This window comes from Dendropsophus ebraccatus, chromosome 4, assembly GCF_027789765.1.
Source record: "Dendropsophus ebraccatus isolate aDenEbr1 chromosome 4, aDenEbr1.pat, whole genome shotgun sequence".
In the NCBI taxonomy this organism is placed as follows: domain Eukaryota; kingdom Metazoa; phylum Chordata; class Amphibia; order Anura; family Hylidae; genus Dendropsophus; species Dendropsophus ebraccatus.
The window spans coordinates 81938679-81957124 of record NC_091457.1 but is presented as its reverse complement, the minus strand read 5'-3'; the positions used below and the strand labels follow the sequence as shown (position 1 = coordinate 81957124).

The following is an 18446-nucleotide window of genomic DNA, read 5'->3' as shown; positions in this document are numbered from 1 at the left end:
TCTAAACTTTGACCCCTTTACTGCATTAACACCTTCATTGCTTAGACCACCAGGAAAGTTCATTTACATTTTTTTTTCCTGTTTTCAGGGGTGCCTCTTTTCAGGGGTGTGTCTTATACAGCAAAAGAGACGGTATTTCCTTCCTTGGAGGCTCTGTTTCCATGTACAGCTGCAGACAGTGGTTTTGGCCATGGGGCTGAGAACTAGTAGAATAGCCTTGTTGGTTCAGTTCTGTAATACCTTGTACTATGTTATAGTGGTAAAAAGGTCATTTGAAGTAGGAAAGGAACAGAGCCAGGTGTATGGAATGTAGACTTTTTTCCAAGACTAGGTTCACACTGGACCATTGCTGGAAACGCTAATACGGCCGATAACATGCTACAAATTTATCTTCGTCGGTCACACGTCTCCAAATGTAACAGGGTTATTGTGGCTAATAACAATAAAAGAAAACTAGCAGCACAGATATGTATATGTCTGTGCTGTCAGTTTCCAGATTACAAACAGCAGTAAATACTTAAAGCGTAACTGTCATGTTTTTTTTTTATTGCAGAAATCAGTAGTATAAGCGATTTTAAGAAACTCTGTAATAGGTTTTATCAGCCAAAAAAGCCTCTTTCTGTACTCAAGAAGCAATTTACCAGCCTCCCCCCCTGACTTCTTATCTGTGCATTATCAGGCAAACAAGTCTTCATTACAGAGAAGCCAGTGAAGACGGGCTCTGCTCTCTCCATTGTAAGCCTATGAAGGGGGAGGGGCTGAGGGAGATGAGGGAGCAGGAAGAGGTAACATGAAGGTCAGCTGTTTGTAGACTCTCTGGGCACCTAAAACGCTAAATTCAGGTGTCAGAAAGGTCAGTGCTTATCTATGAACTTACTGAGAGAAGATTGCAGGGTGTTGTGCTGTGCAGGACTGCTCCGTGCTCAGTCACTCCTAACAGCCCCTCCCCTCTCCATAGCCACATAATGGACACAGAAATCCTGCTTTATCTGATGTGAGGGGGGAGGCTGGGAGATTGCTTTTTCAGTACAGAAGGAAACTCTTTTAGTACATAAAACCTATTACAGAGTTTCTTAAAATCGCTTGTACTGTTGATATTTAATGTTTTCAGAAAAATGACCCTGAAATGACAGTTATGCTTTAACATGAGCACTACTTGTGACCCGGTCTCCTGTCCCCGGCTGTATCTTCAGGCCCAGCCTCCTCCAGAATGATTGACAGCCTTAAGATACGAGGAGGCGGGAGACCCAGATGCCATTTTACAAGCAGTGCTCATGGTTAGTATTTACTGCTGTTTGTATACATATCTATGCTGTCAGTATCAAGGGTTGCACGAACTATGCAAGGATCATTTGTTCAGCCCAGTCACCCGATTTGTCATACCATATAACAGCACAGCAAATGAGCACTGATCCCACTGACCGACGCTTGTTTGTGGCCTCCGTGGCCGACAAATCTGTGCATCTAAAAGGACCCTTACTCCTATGCAAAGCCGCTGTGAAGTTAACATTGGCCTAACTAAAGTTGAAATGGTTGACTATGAAATCCTACTAGCGATGATCAAGCAATCTGCATACAACATACTGTACAGTGTTTTGATAAATGTCACTGCTTTTACCATCCATTACTGCATTCCTAGCTTCTTTTTTACCTTTTTTAACATAAATTAGGATTAAATTGAAATGATTAAAGCAATTTTTTCCAGAATTGATGTGTATTCACTGACAAGCTCTTCAATCTAATGGTCTCATTTTATTTATCTATTATACCAAATACTTCTGGAGGTAAATTATGATTGGGCACATTGGGGCTTATAGCCATAGAACAAATATTTGTGCTTCTGCTGGGTAAAATGACTTTTGAAGATGAATTAAGCGCTGAGCTGAAGGAAATAACCACTTCACCTATACTAGGTCATTGCACAATTAGCGTTTGCTTTACAGTCTTCAATAAAATTCCTGTCAGAGAGGGAAATGTTTTAGAGTTCTAATATCTGCTCACATTGTGCTTGAATTTACACTCAGCAAAATGGAAGGGCAGAAATAATGGAGCCCTGTGAGAAAGGCACCTAATAAAGCCTGTCTCGGACAATTATATTGTATTGTCGGTTCACAACCCCTGTAAAGCACAGTGCTGGAGCAAACGAGAAGATGATGTACAGCATTGTTTTGTCTTATCATAGCATCTCTCCACTACTCCAGTACATGGTGATCTAAAAATATTCCAATCTAGAAGGACCAAAAAGAGCCTAAATATGGAAATAAAGACATCACCATGTGGGGTAATTCCTACTTCATGTTTCAATGCTCTATACGACAATAGGACCCCAAGGACAATAGAAAATAGCAATGCAAAATCTTAGGAGAAGTCCGGCGAAAATGTTTTATTAAAGTATTGTATTGCCCTCCAAAAGTTATACAAATCACCAATATACACTTATTATGGGAAATGCTTATAAAGTGCTTTTTTCCCTGCACTTACTACTGCATCGAGGTTTCACTTCTTGGATAAAATGCTGATGTCACGACCCGACTCCCAGAGCTGTGCGGGCTGTGGCTGCTGGAGAGGATGATGGCAGGGGGACACTGAGGGACACAGGGCACTGGAAGGACAATGAGCATCCATCCTCTCCAGCAGCCACAGGCTGCACAGCTCTGCAGGAAGTGACATCACCATGTTATCCAGGAAGTGAAGCCTTGATGCAGTAGTAAGTGCAGGGAGATAGGCACTTTACAAGCATTTCCCATAATAAGTGAATATTGGTGAAAAAGTAAAACTTTTAAAAAAAATTCCTGGACTTCCTGGATGCTTTAATGTATGCTAGCATTTCTGAGACTGCATTTTGCATTTTATGAACTTTGAAATTCTCTGCTTCTAAAAAAAGGAAGTCATAGCACGTAAGTTACTTACTAAGTCACATTACCAATATGTCTTCTTTATTCTGGCATAATTTGGTAAACATATTTTACTTTTTTAAGGTGTTATGGGGCTTAGAAATTTATCAGAAAATTATCAGATTTTTGTGAAAGTTTCCAAAACTGATTTTTTTAGGGACTAGTTTTTTTTTTTTAAATAAATTCAGAAGGTGTGTATCATGGAAACCCCCATAAGTTTCCATTTTGGAAACTAGACACCTTAGAGAATGAATGAAGGGGTATAATGAGCATTTTGACCCTACAGGGGATTGCGAAAAGTATTCACCATTAGGCTATGTTCACACAACCTATGAGACCGGTGCGCCCGCATCAGAGCTTCCCATAGCCCACAGTGAATCAAGCGGCCGGAGCCGCTCGCTTCACTGTGTGAACTGACAGGTCTTTCTGAGCCAGAATTCACCAAATTCTGGCCACAGAAAACTGACCTGTCAGTTTTTTTCGGCGCCGCATGGGATCCCGGTCAGAGCGTGTACGATGTGTGTACGCTCCGGCCGGGATCCCATTGAAAGTAAGGTTAAGTTCCGCCACTCAAAACTACGGCCATAGTTCTGCTGCGAGAACTACGGCCGTAGTTTTACGTAGTGTGAACATAGCCTTAGTCTGTAAAAAAAATGGAAAATTTTAATTTTCCATTAATATATCCATTTAAATTAAAGTTTCTCATTTTGAAAAGGAATATGAGAGAAAAGGCACCCAAAATTTGTAAAGCAGTGAAAAGGTACCCCATATGTGGGCATAAGCCACTGTATGGGCACACAGCGGTGCTCAAAAGGGAAGGAGCGCCAATTAGCATTTTCAGTGCAGATTTTGCTGAAGAAGTTTCTGAGCGCCAGGTGCGTTTTCAGTACCCCTGTAGTGCCAGTGGAGTGAAATGGCCCCCATTTTGGAAAGTACACCCCTCAAAGAATTCATCTTGGGGTGTGGTAAGCATTTTGACCCCCTAGGTATTAGAGGAAAGTATTCAAAAGAAGTCGGTAAAAATTAAAAACTAGAATTTTTCCAATAATATGTTCTTTTAATTAAAAAATGTCTCAATTTCCCAAGGAACAGGAGAGAAAAGGCACCCCAAAATCTGTAACGCAGGTTCTTCTGAGCAGAACGGTACCTCATATGTGGGCATAAACCTCTGTATGGGCACACAGCCGGGCTCAGAAGGGAAGGAGTGTCAATTTGCTGGAGCGAAACTGCAGCTAGTAACAGTTGTTAGAATAGCGCAATTACTAAAATAAAATAAAATAAATGAGATTACAGGTAATCTGGAGGTGGTTACGGGCAACCTGGGGTAGTTACGGGAAACCTGGGGTGGTTTACGGCAATCTGGGGTGGTCGCTGACAATTTGGGGTGGTTATGGGGAACGTCCGTTGGTTACAGGCAAAGTGCGGTGGTTACGTGCAATCTATGGGGGTTACGTGTAATTTGGCGGGATTACGGGCAACCTGGGTCGGTTATAGTAACCTGGAAGGGGGGGCTACAGACAATCTGGGGTGGTTACGGACAGTCTGGGGTGGTTACGGATAAACTGAAGTGCTTATAGGTAATCTGGGGTGGGTACATGTAATTTGGGGTGTTTACGGCAATCTGGCGTGGTTATGGGCAATCTGGAGGGGGTCATTGGTATTTTGGGGTGGTTACGGGCAACGTGCGGTGGTTACGGGCAACGTGCGGTGGTTACGTGCAATCTGGGGGGTTACCTGCAATCTGGCGTGATTACGGGCAACCTGGGGTGGTTACGGGCAACCTGCGGTGGTTCTGGGGGGTAATCTGGGGGGGTTATGGGTAATCTGTGAGTAAACAGCACTTTTTATCCCCTATCACCAGTGATTTATGGTGACGGGATAAAAAGTGCATCCCTGCACTGGGAGCAGGTGATCAGCGGTATATAGTATATACCGCTGATCGCTTGTTTCGGGACTACACAGCGGGGTCCCCGATCACTGCCCCATGCTCTCCGCTACCTCCGGTGGCGGAGAGAATGGGGATTTGATTATTTTTTTATTTTCCATCACTGTTAACAGACATAGTGGGTTCTGGGGGACACTTTTTTTCATCTCCCCTCACCGTGAATCCACGTTGGGGGGAGATGAAAGCAAGCGGCGGCGGCAATGTCCGGTACCGGCGGCCGCCGCTATAACATTAGTAGCGGCGATCACCGCTACGGGGGATGGCCGCGACGGACCCCACACACTGCCCCGACCCCTCAGCTACCTCCGGTAGCTGGGGGGATGGGGTGGGGGTCTTGCCGTCACCGCTACCTTATTCTCTGCCATTGCCGTAAAAAGCTGATGACAGCAGAATAAGGCCCCTTAGTGACCGCCGTAAAAAGCCAGATTGGCAGTCACTAAGGGGTTAATGTTCTTCATATAACTGTATTTATATTGCAGCTTTTTGACCCATATAGCCAATCTCAAGCTTGTGAATTAGAGTACAGCAGATCAGCTGTGGAAAATGCACATGAACACAAAAGGAGATGCAAGCTCAGTATAGAAAAGGCTAAGAATGTATGGGAGCCATACCTTCAGTCCAACAATTACCATATTTTCTGGTGTATAAGACGACCCCCAAATTTTCCAGGTAAAATATATATTTTGGGATATACTCGCCGTATAAGACTACCCCTCTTCCATCGCACACCAAATAAAAATTAATAAAAAACCATCAGACAGCAGTGAGATCTGAGTGGCAGAGAAGGAGGCATAGTAATACCGGTAGGATACGAGGGTGGGCAGACGAGTGATAGAGGTGTGTATCTTTCTGGCCACAGCGCCGCTCTATCTCTTCTTTCCATACCCTGGACTCCTGAAGCTTGCTCTGATCTTCATACCGTATGCGGCGACCACAGGTTCTCCAGTCCGACTTATCTGAAGATTTTTCTGAGTTAAAATGTAGTCTTATACGCAGGAAAATACTGTATTTTCTTCATGAATTATTATTTCGCATTCAAAATGTAATATTATATTAGACCCAGCAAAAAGCAAAACTTTTCAACAAAATGTAGCTCAAAGACACTAAGAATTATAGCACGCATGGTAGGAAATGAACAGATTGTAATACATAACATCTGCCATGTTCTTGTACTAAGAACGACAATCATCAGCTTATTAGAAGACAAACAGAGAGTGTGCTGAAGAATAATCATGCCAGAGGCTGTAACCCCCGTACCCAGGAATATCTTTAAAAAAAAAAAGAAGAGGACATCTGGTAACCATATAACAAAATAAAGAAATATTTATTAAAATAAATGCTCATTGGTATAAATCTTATTAAAGTGAGCCGCCACTTTTGTGGTATCTGAAAACACTGTTTGTTAGGGAGCTGCTACAAGCTGGGTATAATATAATGAGCAGCATGAAATGACTTCTTGGATGTGTATTGAGATTTTTGGCCAAGTAATGGGCCAGTGCTAACTGCGTAAAGGCTTTATCACACACTATGTGCCCACAGTTCTGAGGACAGTCAATAGCTAATGATGCACCCATCAGAAAACATGATCGAACATGTCAATGATTTCCTCCTGAACACAAGATTTCTGACACAAAGGGGGACATTTATCAAGGGTTTTGCGCCAAATTTTTGGTGAATAATTGCATTTTTCACCCATTTTTATTCTATTTATGAACCAGTATTCGACAGGTGAATATATATATTTTTTTAATCTACCTGTTTTAAGTATTCGCCCAAAAGTTTGCGTAATCTGGGATTAGCGCCTAATTTATCATTTGCGACTTTTAAAAGAGTCGCATAAACAGGCGCATGCTTACGTCTGGTCAGTACCAGGTGAATAAAACTGTGCAATGTTTTTATATTTGTACCTTTTTTGCACCTTTTTAATTAGATTCATTAAAATGTAGCACTGCCATAGTAAATGTATCAGTCACAAGATATTGGAACAAAATACACACCAATCCCCATAAAGTCTATCTGGTGGATGATTTGGCTTATTTTGGACTTGGTATAGGGCTGTAAATTATAAAATTCAGTTTATCCTTTCGTTAGGTTGGCCTTGGACATACATCACTTGCTAGCACCTCCAGCCATTGTTGGTAGGATCTGCAGAAAATCTAATACCCTCCATGGACATTATATGATCTGTAAAATCCACAGAACCTAGTGGAAAGTAGTTACTTTTAGCTTTTTCTTCCAAAAAGTTGCAATCATTGCAATACTCCAGTGGGTAAAAAGAGGAAACACCGGATAACTGAGCTGTGCGGTAAAACACTGCTGCACCATGCTTATCGGAATTTTGCACAAATTATTAACATTTCTTGCCTGGTATCTACAGTTCTGGCTAGTGGAGGAGGCATTATGGTGTGGGGAAGGGTTTGGCAATTGTTAATCCTTTGACAGAAGACTCTTCCAATCAGCTGATTGTTGCCAATAAGTGTTCCTAGGGATTCTCATTTGTCTGATGATCGCCCTGTGTAAAAGAGCCCTAAGCTTTTGTTGGAATGTGGCGTCCAGTGCATGCTGGGAGTGTAGTCTTGCAACAGATTTAAGATCATTATTTTAGTGGATAGAGTTCTTATTAACTAACCCATCATATCATATCATAGGGTGCACATTGTATATAATAGGACAGTATATGAAACATACCATTACTAATAAAGTGCTTCACGAGCCAATGCAAGTAGTACATTCATCTGAGTGGGAAATGAAATAATATATGTGCCTCAATAGCTTTAACATCTCTTTTAATGGCCTTTGACATTTACCTGTGACATTTATGTCAGTTGTCAAATTATTGGCCCTATCACCATGAGTTATCTTTTTTTTGTACATTACAGTAACTATTTATTCAAATCAGTAAGGCTACAATTGCAGAAACAGCTTTTAGAGTTAGTTTACGTACAGTACAGTATATTAGATTTATCCAAAGTGTAGCAGGAACTTGTTTATGGGTTGCCTCTGGTATTACTGCTCATCCCTATTAAAGCAAAGAGGGCAATTATGACTCCCAACATTGGATTGAATGATAAACTTTCAAGTGTTTCTATGGGTAAAAAAAGTAATATTAAACCACAACTACTTTTCAAGTATCAAAAAGTAGCAAATTTTTGTGCAACTCCCAGCTTTGTGTAAAAGTTTGTAACTTTTTACAATTTTTTCACCCACCAAGTGGGTGGGTTTAGGGTACGGTGATTGACTTAGTGCAAAGGGAGCATAGCCTCCAACGTATCAAATTTGCCACAATTTATACCTGCTAACAGGCATAAATTGCAGCTAAAATCTATGCCAGCACCAAGTTGGCAAAGATTTGTACAGTGGCTGTCCAGGGAAGCCTCAGGCATGCCAGATGTATTGAGAGGCAAGCTCTTCCGAAAAAATCTATGGTACCTAACACAGGGCAGGTTTTTACATAGGACTGGCATATGAAAACGAGTCTTAGTAAATCTCCCTTTTGTCTATGTCTAAACCAAACATTGCGTAAAACTGAAGATGGGGACCAATCAAGACCAATCAAGCATAAATCAAGAGTAATGTTGGTTGTCAGGATTGACCTCTTGGAGCTAACTCATGTTATTACATATCTCAATACTGGGACAGAAAAACCTAGTACTTATTGCCCCACCTGCTTCCCTTCATTATTTGTAATAGACAAGAGCACTGTGACAACCGGGGACAGATTTCTACTTACCTACTGTACTCAGGGGAAGTCCTATTCCTTTATAGGCTCACACAAATCATTGTAATCATTTACACATATAGATTATTGAAGCCAAAGCCAGGAACAGACTATAAACAGAGAACAGGTCAAAAAGGAAAGACTGAGATTTCTCCTCTTTTCATATCTATTCCTGGCTTTGGCTTCAAATCAGATAATCTGTTTGTGTAAACACACTATAAGAGCTGTCCCCTTTACTTTCACTGAACCCCTAAAAGCCATTTGGCTTCTCTCATGGGTAAAAGCCAAGAGCCAACAATATATTTAACAACAAAACACAGACCTTAACAACGTTTAAAGTCTGCCCAATTGCCCCAAGTTCACAGATGCTTTGTTACTTTCAGTAAAACTTTTTTTCCAGACTTCTCTGAAGTAAGATTGTTTTGTATTTCTTCAGAAAGGCAATTCAGACAAGGACTCTGATGATCACTACAACAGATCTTTCTATAGAACTGCAATAAGTGCAAGAGTGAGTTTCCGCAGTGGCTTCTAAGTGCTTCTTCTACTTCACTTTGAAAGGCCGACAATAGTTTTATTTTTTTATAAAATGTTCCTTCAAACAGTTTTGGTTACTCTATTTTTAACTCTTAAAGATACTACTATAGTAAGATCATCTTCTACAAGAGGTAACGTGTTATGTAAAGCTTTATATTGAGCAGAGCATTTACCTCCAATGCACTTGGACAATTTCTTATATACCTGCACCCTCTGCATCTTCAGTTTTGATAGAGGTACTGTATGTTCTCTTAATCAGAATTCCTACCTATTTGCCACATCAGGGAGTTGCTTAAGAGTTTACAGGGACTTTTCAATGAGATGTATAAATGCATAACCCTATGGCTTAATAATAATAACTATAGAAAGCATGCCAGCAGGTTCTATACTCAAAATATATCATTCAAATTTGATCTTATCTTTGTTTGTTTTTTCTATTTCATGCCTTGAATAAAACTTCAAAGCAGAAGTACAATCCTGGAAGTTGCTCATATTAATAAATATTCAAAAGGTAGACGGAAGGACGGCACCCTTCACCTGTAAGTGTCTTCACTAGGTTGGAATAAAGGAGCCAGCTGATAACAGTTATCTAACATGTTTGGTAAATGCATATCGCTCCCCACCGGAGCTTTGTCAGGAGTAAGGATGAAGCTGAGGTGGGGAGCGATATGCGTGTTTTTCTTCCATTCCATGGATATGACTTTCACACCTTCTCCTACAGCAGTGTTTCTCAAACTGTGAGGCGGGCCTCATCAGTGAGGCGCCCCCTAGTTCTTGGTAAGGCCCAGCGAAGGAGACAGTTTTCACAAAAGTAACTATGATCTGCAGAGTCGTTTTGCTGTCTGCAAAAATATCCATTTTAGCAACATTATTAATTTATTTCATACTTGCTTTATTAGTATATAGAGCTTGGGAGATGAGTGAAAGGAGCCCTAGCATTATTTTCAGCTTTTAATTGGACTTTCACCACAGATGGTGAGGCCCAGGCACCCTCATGGTTAGTCTGGTGAGGCCCAGGCATTGCCTTGGTCTGTTGGGTGAGGCTCCAGTAGAAAAAGTTTGAGAAGCACTGTCCTACAGGTCCACACATACAGATACCTAGGTATCATGGCTTACACTAAGACTTGTAGGCAGATAGAGATTTAACTGTTGACCATTGAGTGGGGCAGACTCTGTTTTAGAGCCTGCCAAGAGCTTTCAGCTTTTTGCAGTTTTTAAAGTGTTTTTATTGTTTATATCTGGCTCTTTGTTTCTATGCTTTGTGCTGTATTGTCTGATCACTCTGCTTTTAATGCAATAAAAATGTTTTTTTGTTGATTTTCATTGTGGTGTGCAGCCTTTATGACACATAGCTTTCCTTCTTTGTTTTGTGGATTGCTGTTGCTTGTGTTGAATTGTGCAATCCTTCTCCTTTTGCTCCCTTGTTTATAGAATATAGTTTTTGACTGCCTTGACTTGTTTATTCAAGGTAATTTGGAGTTTTGTAGCCTAATATTGATTATGCCATTGATAAAATCACTTTCAACAAGTTTTTCCATTGCTGGTAACATCTTTCTGGATCACTTATATGTAATGCTTGTTAGACTGAAAAATTAGTTAAAGAGGATGTACCACCAGGTACGTCCTCTTTAACCTGACACAGGGATAGAGTGGCGCCGTGACGGGCCTGGTTCCCCCGTATGGCGTCATTCTTTCCACGGTTACCGGCCGGTGCTCAAACACTGGGTGTAGGCCAGCCCGCCCCCAGTGGGAGGGAATTCCCTCCCCTCTATGACGCGGCTCTGTTAGAATCAAAGGAGCCGCGTCATAGAGAGGAGAGGGAATTCCCTCCCACTGGGGGCGGGCCGGCCTACCTCCAGTGCTTGAGCACAGGCCGGTAAGCGTGGAAAGAACGGAGCCGTACGGGGGAACCAGGTTCCCTGTCACTGCGCCGTTCTATCCCTGTGTCAGGTTAAAGAGGACTTACTTGGTGGTACATCCTCTTTAACAAAGAAGCAATGGGGAAGGATAGGAATTACAGTTAAGAAAGCTATTGCTGGTCGTAGAGGCCGACTGCCTTTGCCATTTTTCTATTGGTTTTTAGTGTTCTGTTGGAATACAGTATACAAAATCTTACAGAAAGCCTATAAAGAGTGCAAATATTTGCAAAATTAGTACAAAATTGGCAATATTCAGTTCAAGAAATTGACTTTAAAAAGTGGTATACTGACCTGTTGGAGACCCTTCTAGCACATGTCCAATATATGGGCCCTCCTTAAAGATTGGTCGGTTGTCATTCTGATCAATAATCACAACCTCCAGATCAACAGGTCCCTCAATGAGTTTTCCATTTTCATCTGTAGTTTCTACTTTTAACTATTTAAAGGAGAAAAAAAATAATATTTAATTTCTGGTAGTATCATTGTAAAGTAAGAAGCAATTAGGGCAGAAATATAGTAGTTATAACATTACACATATGTGATGCTTTCATGAGATTTCTTGGCTGGTGAGGAACATGCAATTGATAATTTGCCACAATTCCACTTACTCTGAAAACCACATGTTTCAAAAGAGTCCTAGCGCATGCAATTTCATTAGTCTTAAAGGGGTACTCCGGGACTAAAAAAAAAAATTCTTTCAAATGAACTGGTTTCAGAAAGTTATATAGATTTGTAATTTACTTCTATTTAAAAATCTCACGTCTTCCAGTACCTATCAGCTGCTTTATGTCCTGCAGAAAGTGTTTTCTTTTCAGTCTGACACAGTGCTCTCAGCTGCCACCCCTGTGTGAGACAGGAAGTATCCCGAGCAGGAGAGGTTATCTATTGGGATTTGCTACTGCTTAGGACAGTTTCTGTCCCAAGTGTGGCAGCAGTGAGCACTGTGTTAGACTGGAAAGCATACACCACTTCCTGCAGGACATACAGCAGCTACTTCTACTACTACTGGAAGACTGAAGATCTTGTAATAGAAGAAAATTACAAATCTTTATAACTTTCTGACAACAGTTGATTTGAAAGGAAAAGATTTTGTTGGAGTAGCTCTTTAAGAATGTTGACAGGTTTAAAGGACTTACTGAAGGAGAGAGGGCTTTTATCATCATATTGTCTGTGTTATTTTTTTCAACCCCTCTAGAATTCTGAAACAGGGGAATTTTTTAAATACATTTTATTCTCAGATTATAGTTGAGCAAACTTTGAGGCCACTCGGTCTGAACTTGAGCATATGACTTTAGATTAGTGGTGGCTACTGAGGTTAGATGCAGTCTATGGCTATGTTCACACAACATAATTAAAGTATGAATCAGTCATTGTTGCAGATTTATTAATCACGGCTGTGATTAATACTGTACCTACATGGTGCTGCAGGTTAAGGGAATGCCGGACGGAGTATATACTCCGTATACTTCATTTAATAGCGGCCGCAGAGAACCTATCAGTCCACACAATGGAGCGTGCAGTGTTTGTACATTATTCTAGGTTGGGGTTACTAGTTGTCCTTTGGGTGTGTCTTAATTAAAAAGTCCGATGAATTTAATAGAAAGAACAGTGACAAAAGAAAAACTGTGTGTGAACAACTAATAAAAAAAATCCGCTGTTTGCAAAAGACGTTAGAAAATAATGATCATGTTCATTATTTTGACGCTGTAAAAACGTCCGTTATTCAATGCACTGTGTGCATTGGACGTCCGTCTTCCCATTGACTTCAATACATTGCCATTGCTGTCAGTTAAATCGCGGCAAAAACTGACGTTTTTTTAAATATCACAATCGTCCACCTTTTCTCCATTTTTGACGTTGTATGAACATAGCCATTAAGTGTAACTAAGCAAAGGATTCCAACAGCACTTCCTAATTAGAGATGAGCGAACTGTTTGGACTTTTGGTCTAAAAGCAGTTCGCTCTCTCATTATGCCTGCGATCCCGGCCGCATAATTGCGCTCCCGCGAATATGCGGCCAGGATATTCCAGGGAATCCATGGCAACTATGCGGGCGGGATCTCAAGCATAATGAGAGAGCGCCGATGCGGCCCGCTCATCTCTATTCCTAATATCTTCAAACATGTGAATTTATTCCATCACTTCAAAACAAACATAGTGCAGTATAGCAAAATCAAGTGTAAATTAAGTGTAACTATCTAATACCTGCCAGCCACAATACTATATTATATGTTTTATTTTTCCAATAGTTATCAGTTAGCCACTTTGTCAGTCAAGGGACAAGAATATATTTGCTTTTTTTCACTTTCTAAGGGGCCCTGGGGTCCTATGATTAGTTATAATGATCAAATGATTTTAGGCTTTACCACTTTAACTGGATGGATATGAGATCAATTCATTCTACTTTCTGAAAGAATGTTTCCAGTTTTCCTGCTTCGAAACTCCATATGTGTACACCTGACTGAAAGTGGTCGGACTGAAAGTGGTTTAGGCCTTTGGCATACAAGGTCATACAAGGTCATATGCCCTGTAACATACATTAAACAATTCTCTTTATTCCCACCATTAGAATCATCATACACTTGTCATGAATACATATTAAGAAATCCTGAAAATTATAGGATCCTTCCCGCTGCTGTTGTAGTGTCCTTGCCCTTCCAAAGCCAATAATGGTTGTGCTTGTGGATAGCCTAATCCCTTAAAGGGATTATTCAGGATTACTGTTACATTATTTCCTAGGAATTCATTAATAATAGAAAAATATTTTCTCTAGTAAAGTGTTTTGCTGGAAGACCCAAATGCAGATTATGAAAAGAAAATTACTTCCACTTATAATGTATATACAGTGAAAGCTCCTTGGAATGACCACCAAAAATTATTTTTCCTCTTAAAGAAAATATACAGAATTCTGAAGTACTCATCAAAGAAGTAGAACATAGGTAAATACACAAATTTACTATGCAGTTAGAAAGAAAAAATGTAGAGGGCACTCACCGATAAAAGCTTTATCCTTTATTCATTTCTTTTTAAAAACGCACCTGTAGAAGCGTATCTGCGTTATGCGAAACAGCTGTCACGCTGACAAGTTGATTAGAAGGAGTAGGTGTCTGCTCTCCTGCTTGTCTTGCTATGGTGTTTTTAAAAAGAAATGAATAAAGGATAAAGCTTTTATCGGTGAGTGCCCTCTACACTTTTTTTTTTCTTACTGCATGGATATAATTCTCGTTATTTTTAGTAGAAGTGACCACCTCGTATTATTTTTATGAAAGCTCTACTTCGGAAACAATTTATACAAAGAAAATCTATGAATTTCCAGCTCAGTAGTGCCGGTAGCTGTATCTCCTTGATATATACACAAATTCACTATTTATCACCTCTCCTGTGAATAGGTGATACATTTAAATCTGAGGCTCATTCCTTTAATTTCATGGGACAGCACAGGGAATATTTACATAAATTATACATGGTGTCTTTAAAAAAAGTTCAAAAAGGGCGATCAGCCGGAATACAAGAGAGCCATTGCAAAGAGTTTGTATGTTCTCTCCGTGTTTGCATGGGTTTCCTCCGGGTACTCCGGTTTCCTCCAACACCCAAAACATACAGATAGGTGAATTTAGATTGTGAGCCCTATTGGGGACAGGAAGCAATAATTGGCAAAAACGTGTAAAGTGCTGCGGAATCTGTGTGTGCTATACAAATAAAAGCTTTAATATTGTAAACAGACTGTTATAAAGTTGCAAACTGGTCACAGAAACAACTACTCTTTGTGGGGTTGGTATTCAGGGATAGTGGGAACATCAATTTAAAGTACAAACTGTTGATGGTTAAAATCTCACAATAACAATCTGTTGATGAGAAGAGAAAAAAGCAATAGTGTTGCTGCCATCTGATGCCAGTTTATTAGCCTTGTGTTGTACTGCTCTGTTTAATTGTTTGTTAATTAACCAGCCCTTTAAACAGACACTTGATACATGGTGGCGGAGGGTGCTGACATAGTGTCCCTCTAGGTTAATCATTCAGAGTCCTCCCAGCATGGGATGTGACAAATATTGACGTCACACAGTTCATTATTCAAGGGTGAAGGATTATGTGAGGCAGAGAAGGACCCTGAGTCTTATCACTTTGTCAGATTAGGTTAAATAGTTCTTGGTAACAACCTCAGATCAATTCACATGTCAGCTTTGGACCTGACCTGCAGACAAATGCAAATGGGTGTCTGTAGCATCAGACATGTATATCCCTTTTTAGTTAAATAAAAACAAAACAAAAAAAACTTAAATGTCAGCTCCAAACATGGTTGCCTTGTGGACCATTACTGTGAGAGCTTAATGTGGGGTCTTCATCAACCTATCAGTTAGCGTGAGCAGAGCAATGCAAAAAAACAACAATATTTATGGTCGTGGTTCTTCACATTGGATGCATTATTGTTTCATGTAGCCACAAATTGAGGAACATCATGGTGCAAGCACTTACAGATACTGTATGTAACTCAACAAAACCCATCGTCACAGTACTAAACGACTAAATTAGCTGTTACAGGTGAACCAAACACTGAGCTTAACATTTGCGGGACCTAAATTAAGGAATACTCAGTGTTTTGGCACTCAATAAACAGTGCTTAGGTACTCCCACCATCTCCCAAGCGTCTATAACACCATATCTAATCCCATCTCTCTCTCTTTTTTTAAGTTATACAAATACTTTTTTTTATAAAGATACGTTTTTTTTCTGTATAACAGTACCATAGTGTTTGCCCAGGCACATAAGCCTTAGTAATAGGAAATGTATTAAAGGAGACCTGTCACCCCCCCCGGGGTGACAGACTCCCGACCCCCAGATAGATCCCCTTATAGTTACCTCATGTCGCTGAGTCCTGCTGAGTTGTCGCTGAGTTAGGCTGAGTCCAGCGCCCATAGAGAATGAATGGAGCCAGACTCATCTCTGCTGCGCGTGCACGGCTCCATTCATTCTCTATGGACGCGGGACCCATCTCCACAGCGCGCGCGCCGGCTTCTCACCAAGATATCTCCGTCCCGGGACCGACTCCGGCAGCGGGACTCGGCGACATGAGGTGACTATAAGGGGATCTAGCTGGGGGTCGAGAGCCTGTCACCCCGGCGCGTGGGGTGACAGGTCCTCTTTAACCTTATAAACAGTTTAGAGTGGAATTATCAATGACATCTTAAACAATTCAGTGCCAGCGCACAGGCACATAGGATTTATGTTGAGGCACATGCCTTTACATATACCCAGCATCAGTGAAATCTACCATCTATTCCACTAACAATTTCCCTCGCATGCTGATGGAAATTCTGATAAATGAAACATATGCAGACCCCAAGTTTCCTCTGTGCGACTGCGCCCACTTTCCCAAGAAAATTCATAAGCCTTGTAGCATTCATTGAGCATTCTTCTCTTCCTACTGGCCATGGGTTTAAGGGAATGTTGTTAAAGGGGAAGTCCGGGCAAAATAATTTTAAGATATGTTATTACCCAACAAAAGCTATAAAAATTACTAATAGACACTTTTTTTGGGGAAACACACCTATAGTGCATTTTCCCTGCAATTACTACAGCACAGAGTGTTCAGGTCTCTGTAAAGTTGGTGATGTCACGTCACATAAACTGCCGGCTCCTGCTGCAGTGGTAGGACAGACTGGAGCAGCAGGAGCCAGCAGTTTATGTGACGTGACATCACCAACTTTACAGAGACCTGAACACACCATGCTGTAGTAAGTGCAGGGAAAATGCAAGATAGGTGCGTTTCCCATAATAAGTGTCTATTAGTATTTTTCATAACTTTTGTTGGCCAATAACATCTTAAAACTATTTTGCCCAGACTTTCCCTTTAAGTCTGAGTTTAGCCCACGTCATAATCACATCTCCAAATCTAGTGCCTAAGTTAGCCCTTCCTGTCTTGACTTGACTTTGACCTTTTCCTCCCAACCATGCCCTACAAACCACACAACCATGCCCTAGATACCACTCCACTGAGCTGCTACTGTTATCCAATGTGTCATCAAAAATAAATGCAATCTGTATCTTGACAACAAAGCATCAAATACCTCATATGGTAAAATAAAACTTTTCATATTTTTACTTTCTTTTGTGTTCCAAAAAATAATGTGAGGGTGCACAGGTTAAGAGGAAATCCTTGAAGTATTCTACCATGTATAAATGCAAAGTATTTTTCAACGTCAGCATGATAAGTGGCTAATCATTGAACTTTTACCCTGCCGCTGGTAACAGAGTAGTGAGTGAAACTACAATATGTAGGTTCTTATCAACTTGTCACTGTAGACAACTCGAATAAAGATCTTTCTTTCCTTTCAAGACATTTTCTCTTCAAAGCACAAATTGGGCATTCTGCATCCCGGTCTTTATCACATATGTCTGGCATTTGGGTTTATGGCATCACTAATTTAAATATAATGAAGAATTGCTCTCTTTGACATGATGTAGCAACCAGCGCTCTGTAATAATAATAATAATAATAATAATAATAATAATAATAATAATAATGCTTTTATTTGTATAGATCACACAGATTCCGCAGCACTTTACATAGTTTTGTCAAGTACAGTATTGCCTCGTCTTTTGTATGACATTTCCCTGGCACACATATAGAAAGGACAAGACCTTAGAGCTGACCAGATGAAATGGAACGTGTTTTAACCTATAATTTAAAATAGTTGTTTGTAGAAAAGTGTCCATAATATACTATATGTAGGCTAGTGCAACCTAAAGTGACCATAAAACATTACCATGATAGCTTCTGGCTATGTACATGAAAATCTTGTGCTCATTTACACCTTGGAGGGTAGTAAATTATTTAAATGCATGCTAAAGGCCCTATTATACTTAACGATTATTGTGTAAAGATTCGCTATAACGATTGATCGCTAGTGAAAACTACTAATTCAATAGTGAATTATTCTGAGGTTATTACATTCACCGATTGTGGTTATGAATGATCATTTTTGTGTAATTATATGGTCACTAATCATTCCTCAGGACAACCTACACAGCATGTTTTATCTGTGAATGACTTATTAGATGAACAGATATGTGAACAACCGTCAAACTACCAACAATAACTGGGTGTTATTACACTAGCAGATAGTCGCTAATTTTCGGCCATTATATTGAATTTTTAAACAATAATCGCTCTGTGTAATAGGGCCTTAACTCTTTATAACTCACAGTCATTATCTACATCCCACCATACATACCAACAGAAAAAACAAAACAATGTGAAAGCTATTAAAAGTATTTTTCCACTGTAAACATCTTTGGCATATTGATTGCATATGGTGTTCACATCCTATAAGCTAGAGTGTAACCCTCTGGGAAACAGAGGTGTTTTGTCCACTGCTTCAGGTAAAGAGATGGTCATGGTCATGCCTTTGATGTCCTAGTGGGTGAATTCCCATATA

General features: G+C 40.3%; 1 protein-coding gene across 1 annotated transcript in view; it reads right to left on the bottom strand.

Moving 5' to 3' along the window:
• Positions 1-18446, bottom strand: part of CDH13 (cadherin 13) — a 579181-nt gene that overhangs the window by 229226 nt on the left and 331509 nt on the right. Inside the window, exon 6 of the mRNA XM_069966164.1 lies at positions 11302-11446. Within this exon, the coding sequence (XP_069822265.1) occupies positions 11302-11446 (145 nt within the window). The remainder of the gene's footprint in view (positions 1-11301; positions 11447-18446) is intronic.